Source organism: Nomascus leucogenys, chromosome 4, assembly GCF_006542625.1.
Source record: "Nomascus leucogenys isolate Asia chromosome 4, Asia_NLE_v1, whole genome shotgun sequence".
NCBI lineage: Eukaryota > Metazoa > Chordata > Mammalia > Primates > Hylobatidae > Nomascus > Nomascus leucogenys.
Window position 1 is genome coordinate 118,293,103 of NC_044384.1, and position 12,939 is coordinate 118,306,041.

The 12,939-nt window shown below is 45.4% G+C and overlaps 1 protein-coding gene across 1 annotated transcript in view; it reads right to left on the reverse strand.

Annotated features, from left to right (window-relative positions):
• Positions 1–3,899: 3,899 nt before the first annotated feature.
• The window catches only part of CRTAP (cartilage associated protein), a 33,996-nt gene continuing 24,956 nt past the window's right edge, over positions 3,900–12,939 (reverse strand). The window contains exon 7 of the mRNA XM_003256829.4: positions 3,900–9,246. Coding sequence (XP_003256877.2) covers positions 9,193–9,246 — 54 coding nt within the window. The 3' untranslated portion in view covers positions 3,900–9,192. The remainder of the gene's footprint in view (positions 9,247–12,939) is intronic.

Below are 12,939 nucleotides of genomic sequence, written 5' to 3' on the forward strand. Positions count from 1 at the left end.
AAAACAAAGTTAGCTTTGTAACAGTAAGTACCATTTCCTCTCAGAAGCAGTGGCCTAGTTGTCCTTGACCAGTCTGTGCCTAGGAATGTCTTGGAATTTTTGCCAGGACTAACAAAACTCAGTCCTTGGTTTCCTCTCAGGATTAACCATTTCTCTGAACTCCAGTAAGAGAGAATGACAAGGGAGAAAAAAAAAGAAATGTTTTCAGAGGGCCAAACACCAGGATAGCAAGTATGGGCACATACTTGATGGAGAAGCAGAAGAATCTGTGAAAGAATATGAAATGATCTGTGCTGATCTGTTCTCTAATGTGGAAACTGGGAGCTCTGTGGAAACAGAATCTATCCTGTCTGTTGGGTAACCCATTTCATAGCATCTAAATCATCTTAGGGTGGCTCAGCGAGGATGGTTTATGGCAGTGGTTCTCAAAGTGTGGTCTTCAGACCAGTAGCATCAGCATCACCTGGGAATTTGTTGGAGATGCAAATTCTCTAGTCCCACCCTGGACTCAGGAAACAGGAACCCTGGGAGTAGGGCCCAGGTCTGGTTTTAACAAGCCCTCCAGGTGATTTTGATGTGCACTCAAGTTTGAGAGCCTGTTGGTTTCCAATAACCTCAAATGTGAACTTCGAGGCCAGCTGAAGCCCTAAAGGCACAGAAGATGAGTATGTGGTGTGTGTTGTGTGGAAGTCAGGCATGGCTGTGTGCAGCTGAGGTGGCATTTGAAGCTGCCTAAATGCCACCTGCAATAGTCTCCTGTATGTTGGCACAGAAATGAAACATATTATATTTTTCTAATATGAATCACCTTCTTGGAAATAGTTATCAGTGGTAAAAGATGGTGAATGCAACACATTTATTTTGAGACACCATAGCAGTCTAAGTGTTTTTGTGTGGTAGAGGGAAATCCTGATCTTTTTTATGATTGAAAAATTGTTGGTGGTGTTTTACCTAAGGAAAAAAAAAATTCGCAACATGTTTTCTACCCTGCCACCTCTTTTCAGCAAGCTTTGGAAAAGTAATAGGCGAAGTAGCTGTAAAGAGAGGCAGCATAATCAAAGATCTTAGTCCCCATAGTTAGGTAAAATAAAGCCTGAAGGTACCAACTAGAATACGTATGCATCAGACGAAGTCAAGAACAATAGGAATAAAATGCTTTCTGCATGTAGCCAAAGCAAAACATAATAAAAGCCAGAGACTGTATATATTTATAAATTAGATCCTAATCTACTGCAAGATAACTTTTCTATTTTTAACTATATAAAATAACCTCTGTCTCAGCATTGGGACTGTGTTAGTAACTATTATTGTGGAATAACCCAGAACATTGGATTTATACCAACAAATAAATAGGCAATATTAATACAAGTGTATTAATAAATTTATTACAAATTATTAATACAGGTAAATGTTTTATTTGTAGACATGGACTGTGAAATAAACCCATCAGTTTTTAAGTTCTTATTGGTGTGGTATCCTCTAAATTAATGTTATAGAATCTAAAAATGCATGTTGAAAGGGAATGATTAAAACACTGTAAATCTAAATTGTATGTCATGCATGTTTTGAGAATGGTGAATGTTTAATGCTCATGAAAATTGGGGGAGGGGGTTCTATTAACACAAAGCTTCTGAGATATTTAAAATAAATAATTATTGCCCCAACAGTTGCTGAATGTATTTTATTTCTAGGCTACTGCACCATGGTTAAAAAAAAAAAAAAAATTCTCACTGGGCACAGTGGCTCACACTGGTAATCCCAGCACTCTGGGAGGCTGAGGTAGGCAGATCACTTGAGGTCAGGAGTTCAAGACCAGCCTGGCCAACATGGTGAAACCTTTTCTCTACTAAAAATACAAAAATTAGCCGGGCATGATAGCACGCTTGTGGTACCAGCTACCCGGGAGGCTCAGACAGGAGAACTGCTTGAACCCGGGAGGCGGAGGTTGCAGTGAGCTGAGATCATGCCACTGCACTCCAGCCTAGGGTACAGAGCAAGGCTCCATCTCAAAAAAAAAAAAAAAAAAATCTCTAGTAATCTTGAAAATAATGTCTTAATACTTGCTATATCTAAGATCTAAGACTGCCCTTTCTAAACCTAACTCTCAGCTATGTTACCTCCCACAGCAGGATTTTAGGGAAGTTTGTGGCACTCTTGCCCCTCCTCCCTCCCTACTTCCCTCTTCCTTGCCCCTCCTCCCTCCCTACTTCCCTCTTCCTTGCCCCAACCAGAGACCACTCACTTCACTGCAACGAAACACCCAGGACCTCGCTATTCAAAGTGTGGCTCCTGCCCCAGCAGCACAGGCACTGTGAGCTTGTTGGAAGTACAGAAGGATGCTCAGGTGGTGGGCATGAATGGTAAAGCTTGAGAAGCACTGGCCTAAGAGAGAACTGATTATCCCCTTTCCCCTAACTCACAGGACACTCAAAGGAGTAATTAGAGGGTTAGCTGAAGGGACCTTTCACAAAGGTGTGGGGAGAGTTAGGGGAACCATCAAGGGATGGTGGGGACCTGTTAGGGAACCCAGCAAGAGCTCAGCAATAGAAAAGGCCCTGCAGGACAAGGGCTCTGGCCTCAAAGAGAATGCAGCCAGTGTCCAACTGTGGCCTGGAGGAAGCAAAGATTTTAAGGACCCAGACCTTGTCTCACCCTGCCATCTCTTGTTGGCATGTCCCAGTGGCAACTGGAAATCAGAGGATGAAGAAGCCCAGGCAATGGAACCATAGAGATCAGGCTTCTGGGACACCGGGCATGTTGGAGGGGCATGTTGGAAGAGATACGAAGGGCAACTAGCAAATCCAGCTCAGACACCATCAGCACCAATCCCATCTGCGTTACGTCCATTTTCACATCCATGACCACCACAGATCCATGCCTCCCAAGCCTTCCAATGTTGTAGACATTGTTGATGCCCCTCCCAGGTCCCCTTTGCTAGGTAGGTGAACCTGTCTTCCAGCTTCCCTGAGTGTTGGCTGTTAAAATGCTCATAAGCACCTAAGTGCACCCTTCCAACACAGAGAATTGCCCTTGGCCTATTGGGAGTTCCCTCACCCAGGAAGTTAGACCACCTTATACTCTGCTAGGGCAGCCTATAACCAATGACCAGCTGTCATGGGAATGCAAAAGGCTGGCCTCCTTTCCTCAAGATGGGACCAACTCCAATATGATTCATGCTCCAGAGCTCCCATGAGATCAAGCTGAAGCCAGTCTCCAACTGAAGACACATCCTTACTAGCTCCTTCCTGCTTCTCTCACACCCCTTAAGAGCACCCCATCACTTCCCTTGCTTCAAAGGATCCTGACCTAAGACATCCATCAACACTCAACTCTCATTCCCTACACCTCCTCTCCTCCTCAGTCCAGATTTTTTCACCATATCCTCTGTAATTCTTGGACTGACCTGCATGTCCTCCACCTCTTCTTCAGACAGCTGTTTCAACTCTCCATAACGTGGACTTCTTTTTGTGCTGGCTGGTTCCTCACTCTTTCCACCTGCCTCCTTCTACTCTTCTTTCTCCTGCCTGCCCTTTAGTGGCATGCATGGAGCATAGTTGCTGTTGACAGTCACGCCTGAAGATGCTTTGGGTCCCTGTTTGAAACAGATTCCAAATGCTTTTCCTAGTGGGATTCCAGATCTCCTCTGAAAGACAATCTTCCTGGGGAGAGGCATGAGCCTCTACTGCCTGACAGGACCTCAGCCAGCTCTTGGCTCATGGCTAGTAAGGACCACTTCTCCTGCATGAGATCCAGGAGTCCCTGGCCTTGAAGTTTCTACTTTGTTAGATGGATGTCAGAAATTTCACAAGCCTGAGAAAACAGAGCTCATTACAACATAGCTTCTAGAATGTGGTGAAGACATCCCCGTCCAGTGGATAGAATAGAATAATAGAGAATAAGCAAAGTAAAACATTTAATGTGATTTAAAAAAACAAAAAGCTTTTGTTTTCAACTATTTTCTAATTTTCAACAAGAGTGAGCTTGTACATACCACACTAACCCAAAGAGGGGAGGCAGAAAAAGACATCAGCAACGGTCTTTGGAGTTTGGCCTACTGGCTGCCACCCTAAAGTGGGAGATAAAACTCTGGAATCTATCTTGTATCTGTCGGCCAAATTGCTTAAGTCCTTCCTCTTCTCTTCTCGTAAAATGAGGCACTAATATCTTACCTGCCAGCTCCAAGAGGATATAGAGCCAACTCACTCATTCATTCAACAAGCAACGAAAGCCAGCTATTTGTGTGGGGACAGTGTCAAGTGCCAGGATATGTGGCTGCTCACGAGCCGGCCCTAGACGGAAAACACTCTAAGGATAACGATGGCTGCTCTTGATTCTTATTTCTGGGGTAGCAGTGGGTCAGTCAAGGCAAAGCCGGGCTGTCATGGTGTCTTCTCTTTCAGGGAGATGTCATGGGCACAGGCATGGGGATCAGTCTTACCCCTGGGGGCAGGCACAGGAAGTCCATGCATAAAACCTTTGGCTGAGGCTTACTTAAGGTTCCTTTCCTTTTTTTCTTTCCTCCCTTGTACATAGTTTAAACTCTCCACACTAGGTCATTCAGGCTTGGAGTCACCAGAAAAAAAGAAGTCACTGTTTGGGGGATGGCAGATGATCAAGAGTTCAGACAGCTGCAATGAAGGATTAGTTGTGGGTTTTTCTCAGTGCCTTGCTACAAACTGTGTTGCAGTTCCATGTTCCGACACTATTAAATAATGTTTTCTCTGGCACCAATCCACCTTTTCCCTACAGTTTAAGTATTGATTTTTTTTAACTGAAGTAGCTTCGGTTTACAGCTCACATTTAAAACTTAGAAACGTTATTTCCATAAATGTTGGCAGAAACTGGTCACTGTTTATTCCACCAGCAGTCATAATAAACCCCTTCCCACTGACAATCTAACAAATCATTTTCTGTTTGCCACTAAGGTGGGTTCAATAAAATTTTTGTGCTCTTAAAATTCCCCTAATAAGAACTCCTGAAAGCACACATTTCCTTCCTAAGGCAGCCCTTGCGGTCAGTGCTCGCAGTGGCTCTTTCTGAATTCCAGAGGTGAGCACAACAGGTTAGTTGTAGTAATTAGAAAGTCTCGAAAATCAGGAAGATACTAGTATGTTGCATATGTCGGTATGTGCTCGTTTCAATCAGTCAGTCACTTTTAAATACATGGGTGTACACAAACCTCCCCTCAGCCCTTCGCTTCTCCACAAGTCAAGTGTGAACAGTAGCAGTGGCCACAAGGAGTACCTTTAGACCCTTCCCAGTGGGTGCGTCCTGCTTGGATGCCCTGAGTGGCAACGGGGCTGGACAGATGCCCCACCATGATGGGCGGCCTCCCCACCAGCCTGCAGAACCAAACAGCAACCACTGAGCTCCATGCTAATGGGTCAAAGGACAAGCGAAGCATCTTAGAGCGGGCCTGGAAGCTCCCACAAAGCTTACAAATGTGTTTGTTTTTTTTCAAGACGGGCCAGACTGAGGCTGAACCAATGGGGTCTCAATCCAGGAATCTTCTAGGCTCTTCCAAGAAACACACTCAGGGAGGTGTTGGGTTGAGGTCATTGAGTGCAGCCTGCACATCAGGGTTTCATGGTAGGTTTGGAAGACCCAGCCCACTTTTTTTTTTTTTTAAGGTTTGGTTTCCTTTGAAATAGAAATTTTGGTAACTCAGCTCCACAGCCTTCAATCAAAGCAAAGTACTGACAATATTGACTGTACTATCACCCGGGTCCTCAGGGGACATCACTAGGGTAGGGGTGGAGGTGCTTTTCAATCCCCAGTGAAAGGAGGCCAACTTCAGAGAGTGAACGAGGACCCCCCCACCATGCCAACTCAACCCATATGTGGAACAACATCATGTACAGAAAGCTCACCCCAGGCTCACAAGACAAGGACCCAACAGTACCTCTGCAGGGCACAGAGGTGGAGTGAGTCACAACACCCAACGCAGCCTGGGTCCCTGTGGACATCGGCTTTCATTTTCTCACACAGCTGGGAAGGACCCTGCAGCCGGGGGCTATAAGGGGAGAGTTCACAGCTGCTGGGCACACTATTTACAGACTCAAGAATCCCGGAGCAGGGCGTCCACTTGCTGGGTCCCCCACTACTTTCTAGTCCTGCCTCATCACCCTCTTCCCCACTGAGTTCAAAAGGAAGTTTCTCTGGTGGAGTAAAGGGTGGGGTGAGGAAAGAAAGGAGAACCTGGCATCCCGTGGGTGAAGGCCATCTCCCCCAGCAGGAAGCCACGTAAGATCTGACGCATCGCTGGGATTGGGGGGCTGCTGTGGACACGGTGCATCCATCAGTAATAACACTGACTCCTCGGGCCAAACACCCCCGCTGGGAGTACAGACTTTGTGGAGATGGGCAACTTCAGCCCAAGACAGAAGTGGTAGGGGACTGTCCTGGGTTGGGTACCCTCAAAGGAGAACCTGATGCAGGGATTCCTGTGCAGCTGAGTGAGGACGTGGTGTCAGAAGGGATGAGGGAAGCAGGATAGAGCTGAAGGAGAAACAGAAGGTTGTGCCCGAGTTCCCCGAGGTTGGTAGAGTGTTCTAGGGGATAAGGGAAGCCCAGAAAAAGCACAATGTGTGAGTGTTTCACCCCAATTAACCACCATTACACAAAATCCCAAACACTCTATCCTTTTATTCCTTCCCAGGCTATTGCAGGAAAAGTCTTGTTTCCCAAACGCTGTGCCTTTCTCCTCTTGCCTTCAACCCTGGAGGGGCCCAACTACACAAGTGGCTTATTTGGAGAAGGGAATGATGTTGAATAAAGAAAGCTCAGCTTCCAGAACACCACACTCTCTTGGTTTTCTCTGACTTTAAGGTAACTCCTTCTCAATCCTTTGGCTGATTTCCCATTTCCCAGAGAGCCCAAGGGCTCCATCCATGGCTCTTTTCTGTTGCTTCTCAGTAATACTCAGAGACAATCTCAGTGGCCCCTCCAGCTGCATGGCTTTAAATGCCACTGATATGCTGATGGTTCAGTAGGGGGCGCTGTGGTGCCCTGCCAGATCCCTTCACACAGCCAGTGCCTAGGACCCCCACCCCCAACACACTACCATGCATGGTAGCTGCCAGATGCCTATATAGCCTCTTTTCCAGAGACTTGCCCTCAACTGAAGCCACTTGCCTTCAAATGTACCCACACTCCCAGAGAACTTCTCACAGCCAATAAATGACTGATAAAGGCTTTTGCAGGTTCCTTTTGAGAGCACCCCCCACAATAAACCCAGTGCATTCAGATCCCTGTCTCGAGCTCTGCTGCAGACCTGACCTGAGAAAACTCTCCACTTTGATTTGCAGCCAGAACCTCCCATTCCAAACACAGACAGCCTGCTTTGCACCAAATTCCTTATTTACCCAGCCCATCCTTCCCTATTTCAGTAACTGGTAACTCCATCTTTCCTGCTATTCAGGCCAAAAACCTTAATGTCATCATTAACTCTTCTTTCTCTTACACTCCACATTCAAACTCTCAGCAAATCCTATTGGCTCTTTTCAAAATAAATCTAGATATTTGACCACTGCTGTTGCTGTGGCCCAGGCCCAAGCCTGGAACCTTGCAGTAGCTTCCTAACAGGTCTTCCCTCTTCCTTCTGCCCTTGTCCACTAAAGTTTTTTACAATACGGCAGCTAGAATGACCCTTGCAAAATATAAATCAATCAAGGCACTCCTCTGTTCAAACCCTGCAGTGGTTCCCATCTCACTCAGCAGAAGCCAAGGCCCTCCAGCACCTGTCCTCCCCAGCCGCCTCTCCTTCCATTCTCCCCCTGCCCACGACTCTGCTTGGTCTCCCTGCTCTTTCCTGACCACGTAGAGCAAGTTCTCACTTTGGGGCACTGCACATCCTGTTCCTCTGCCTGGAATGCCTTGTCCAGGATCCACTTCCCTAACATCTCTGCTCAATGTCACATTCCCAGTGAGGCCCCGTTTAAAACTGCAGCTGCTTACTCCCTCCCCTGCTTTATTTTTCTCCACAGCAATTATCACTATATGATACCTTGTATAAATTCGTTCCTATGTATTGGCTATCTCTTTCCCCCTGTAGAATGTAAGCTCCATGAGCACAGGGAACTTTCCCTGTTATTCTGTGAAGTATCTCTAGTTCCCAGGTCAATGCCTAGCGCACAGTAGGTACTCAATAAATACTTACTGAAAGAATGAATGAAACTTGACAGCTCTGGCTTTCTTCCTTTTCCAACTCGGAGACTTATAACTAAGCATTGTCCTCAAATGGGATTGGCCAACCGTTGTAATTTTGGAGATGCAAAGTGGGGCAAAAGCCACATTTCTGTACTCAACACTCTCTATGTTTTTCAGTGGGTGCTAGAATTGGTACAAGTCAGACCAAGTGAAGACCATTGTAAGGCTGGAGAAATTTAGCCTTTGTCTTCCACCATCTTTCCCAGATGGGGAGAAAGGAGACTAAAACCTGGAAAAGCAAACAAGCCAAAGGAGGTTTTCACAGTTATCATCTTTTAGGAATGTTGTTCTTATTTAAAAAATAATACTGATTTTCTGGGAAAAACAAAAAAACAAGCCAGAGAAGACTGCCCTTCAAACCAAAATGGTAAGAAAGGCAGGTATGAACATGGGGAAGACAAGTGTGAACATGAGGAAGACAGGGATGAAAGTGTGAAAACAGATGTGAGGATAGAAGACAGGTGTAAAGGTGAGAGAGGCCGGGCATGGTGGCTCATACCTGTAATCCCAGCACTGTGGGAGGCCAAGGCAGGTGGATCATCTGAAGTCAAGAGTTCGAGACCAGCCTAGCCAACCTGGCAAAACCCCGTCTCTACTAAAAATACAAAATTAGCCGGGCATGGTGGCACATGCCTGTAATCCCAGGTACTCGGGAGGCTGAGGCAGGAGAATCGCTTGAGCCCAGGAGGCAGAGGTTGCAGTGAGCCAAGAATGTGCCGTTGCACTCCAGCCTGGGTGACAGAGCGAGTCTCCATCTTAAAAAAAAAAGGTGAGAAAGATAGGTGTGAACATGAGGTGGCAGGTGTGAAGATGGGAAAGGCAGGCTTACCCCTGGTGACATGTAGTGAGAGAGACGGGGACTTCCCTTTCACTTTGGAGAGTAAAGAGAAGGCTCTGAGGTATCAACAGCCTGGGCTGTTGGGAAAAGGACAAAGAATCTGTGTTTCCTGAACGTCAAGAGGAAGTCTCTTTGGTTGCTGTGGGCTAACTGGTCTCCTCCAGTTCCAGGAGGTCATCCACGTATTCCACAACTTCTCCCTGTAAGAGACAACAGGACAACTTTATTAAATGGGCTATTGGACTTTTAAAAGTGCTGATGAGCAGAAACAGTATCCTGAGAGGCCATCGCCACTGTCTGCTTTGGCTGAAACAGGTTTTGTCTGCTGGTCTGGGGCCCAGAGGACCTGATTTCTCCCTGTGGAGGGGACCTCGGCTTCCACTCCATTTGAACTTGGTATCAAGTGCTCTGCGAGATCCGCCAACATGCTGTGTGAGGCGGACAGCCCAGCCTGTGAACAGCTCTACCAAGTGCCCCTCCTGTGTGCATCTCTGTCTACTCCCCTTCCTCCCCTCTCATGTGTGCAGGTCTCCCACAGGAACATTTTCTATCTGTTCCCTTTCTGCCTTGACCACCAGAACACAAACTTCTCAAGGACCAGGGGCCCGGGTTGACTTTTCTTCCCCAGAGTCCAGCACACAGAAGGTGCTCAATAAATGTGTTGAAGGATGAACGATTGAGTGCTTGTGTACATACTGCTGGTGTGACTGAAGCAATCACTCCTCTTACAGGAGAGACACACAGGGAGAGTGGGATTCACTTGTCCAGTGTCAGTACCAGGAGCTCACCTGCTCCCTCCTTCTGCAATCGGCCTTACACTTCAACTTGAAACAGCACAGCACCCTTCCCAATTTCTTTCTCCACATTGACTTCTCTTCTATAACCCTCCTGGACCACCAGCTGATGACACCCATTCTCTTTTCTGCAGAGAATGAGTGAATGACCAAGGCTGAGGCCCCTTCCATAAGAGTCAACATAGACTGACCCCACCAACCCTGCTAAAACTCGACCTTCTTCACTGAGCTCACCATCCCAGGCCAAGAGCCTGTTGGCTCTTTTTGATGTTTTAACACAGAGAAATTTATAAAAATCTTGCAGCATTTGGGAATAACTGGAAAACCTATCAAGTACATGAGACAGAAATGGGGGTCTTAGTATTATCATCTGATACTTCTATGTCATGCTTGAGATTAGAAACTCAAATTGTAGACACTACAGCTTGGAAAAATTGTTTTTCAGTTGCTTTCTAGACCCCAAAAGGAAAACATAGCATAGTAGAGGGATTACGTGTATAGCTATGACTTCTGCTTAGGGAGTTACTATATCCTGCTGTGTGTCTGTTGTGACTTGTGGGATGATGGTATTGTTTGCTTTTAGCTCACTAGTAATAAGTGCCTGAGGCAGCACAGACTGCTTGCTAATGGCTAGCAGCTGCCCCTTCTCTGGGCAATTGCCTTTGGCCAAAAAAAAAACAAAAAAACAAAAACAGCAGTCTTGACAGGGAGGTTACACACCAGCCCTTCCTGGCAACGAAGAACGAATGACAGACTGATAAGGGGGACTACAAAAGGCAGAAACAACTCCGTGGTGCAATTCATGCTCCAGAGTCCCCCATGGGAGCAGGCGAAGCTTGACTCCAGCTGAGACCATGTATTTGTTGAGCTCCTTCCTCTGAACCTCATTCCGTTCCCACCTGAGCGCACTCCCTCAATAAATCCTTCCAACAAATTATATTCTATTTCTTTTGGACTTTCCTGAAGCAAACGACCTTCAGAACTTGAAACCTGAAGCATCTATTTCAGCCTGTTTTAAAAAGTTTCTGAAACTGTAATAAACCTCTGCAAAATTCTGAGCCAGTGTGTAGACTTTCAGGAGTGCTTATACACATTTCAACACCAGAAAGATAGTAAGGAAGAATGCCACACTTATCAGCAACTAAAGTGTACTGATGCTTTGTTTCAAAGTAGTATTATGTCCTTTGGAAAGTGGAAGGACTAACTAAGAATTTGATGATTTTGGTTACATTTTCACTTCAAAGTATTACTTGCCATAATTTGGTATATAGTAAGAAAATGGTTCATTCTTTAGAGATGGATTAGTTCTTTCACAATTCTAAAGCCTCAATTAATAAGCAAACTACTCCAGAACCTTCAACAAAGTCCTTTTATCTTGAAAGTGCCAAATCCAAGAATCCTAGGAATTTTAAAGCCTGCAATAAGCTCGGCATGTTCATTAGATGATTACTAACCCTCTGTGTGACTATGAGCAAGCCACTCTATCTTTCTGAATTTGTTTCCTTATCTGTGACATAAGAGAGCTTTACTGAATCATGTGAAAAATCTCTTCGTGTTCTAATATCTATGATTTGCTTTCTATATATGTTGTTCTTGTACATCAGAAGTCTTGAAAATGTTCACAGCCTTAGACCAGGAATTTCACCACTGGGAATTTTTTCTAAGGAAACAATTAGAGAAGAAGTAAACAATTTAGTCCCTGCTATGCTATTTGTAAAAGCAAAAAGTTGGAAGCAAACTAAATGCCTACAAAAAGGCTATATTTCTAAAAATTATCTATATCATGTAATATTAGTCACAAAAAAGTCATGTTTACAATGAATATTAACAAGGGCAACAAAACTCATGTGACCATCTCAATAGATGCAGAAAAAACATTTGACAAAATTCAACACAAATTCATGATAAAAACATTCAGGCTGGGCACGGTGGCTCACGCCTATAATCCCAGCACTTTGGGAGGCCGAGGCAAGTGGATCACCTGAGGTCAGGAGTTCGAGACCGGACTGGCCAACATGGTGAAACCCCGTCTCTACTAAATATAGAAAAATTACCCGAGTGTGGTGGCACATGCCTGTAATTCCAGCTACTTGGGAGGGCGAGGCAGGAGAATCACTTGAACCCGGGAGGCGGAGGTTGCAGCGAGCAGAGATCACACCACTGCACTCCAGCCTAGGCAACAAGAGTGAAACTCTGTCTCAAAAAAAAAAAACAACATTCAACGAATTAAAAATAGAACTTCCTCAACCTAATAAAGGGCACCTACAAAAAACCCACAGCTAATAACATATTTTCTCATTTAATGCTGAAAGACTGTATGCTTTTTCCTTTTAAGATTGGGAACAAGACAAGGATGTTCACTCTCTCCACTTCTTTTTTTTTTCCAGAGAGACAGGGCCTTGCTCTGTCAGCCAGCCTAGTGTGCAGTGGCATGCTTATGGCTCACTGTACCCTCCCACTCCTGAGCTCCAGCAATCCTCCCACTTTAGCCTCCTGAGTGGCTAGGATTGCAGATGTACACCATCATACTTAGCTAATTTCTTTTTTTTTAGACAGTGTCTCACTGTGCCACCCAGGCTAGAGTACAGTGGTATGATCTCGGCTCACTGCAACCTCCACCTCCTGGGTACAAGCGATTCTCGTGCCTCAGTCTCCTGAGTAGCTGGGATTACAGGCATGTGCCACCACACCCAGCTAATTTTTTTGTATTTTTAGTAAAGCAAGGTTTCAATCGATTGGCCAGGCTAGTCTTAAACTCCCAACCTCGGGTGATCTGCCCACCTCAGCCTCCCAAAGTGCTGGGATTACAGACATGAGCCACCACACCTGGCCTAATTTTTTTATTTTTTGTAGAGATGGGGTCTTGCTATGTTGCCCAGGCTGGTCTCAAACTCCTGGGTTCAAGTGATCCTCCTGCGTCAGCCTCCCAAAGTGCTGGGATTAGAGGAATGAGCCCCTGTGCCAGGTCCACTCTCTCTGCTTCTATTCAACATAGTACTAGAAGTTTTAACTGGAACAATTAGGCAAGAAAAATAATACACATACACATACAAACTAATAAATAAGTTCAGCAAGTTTGCAGAATCAATACACAAAATC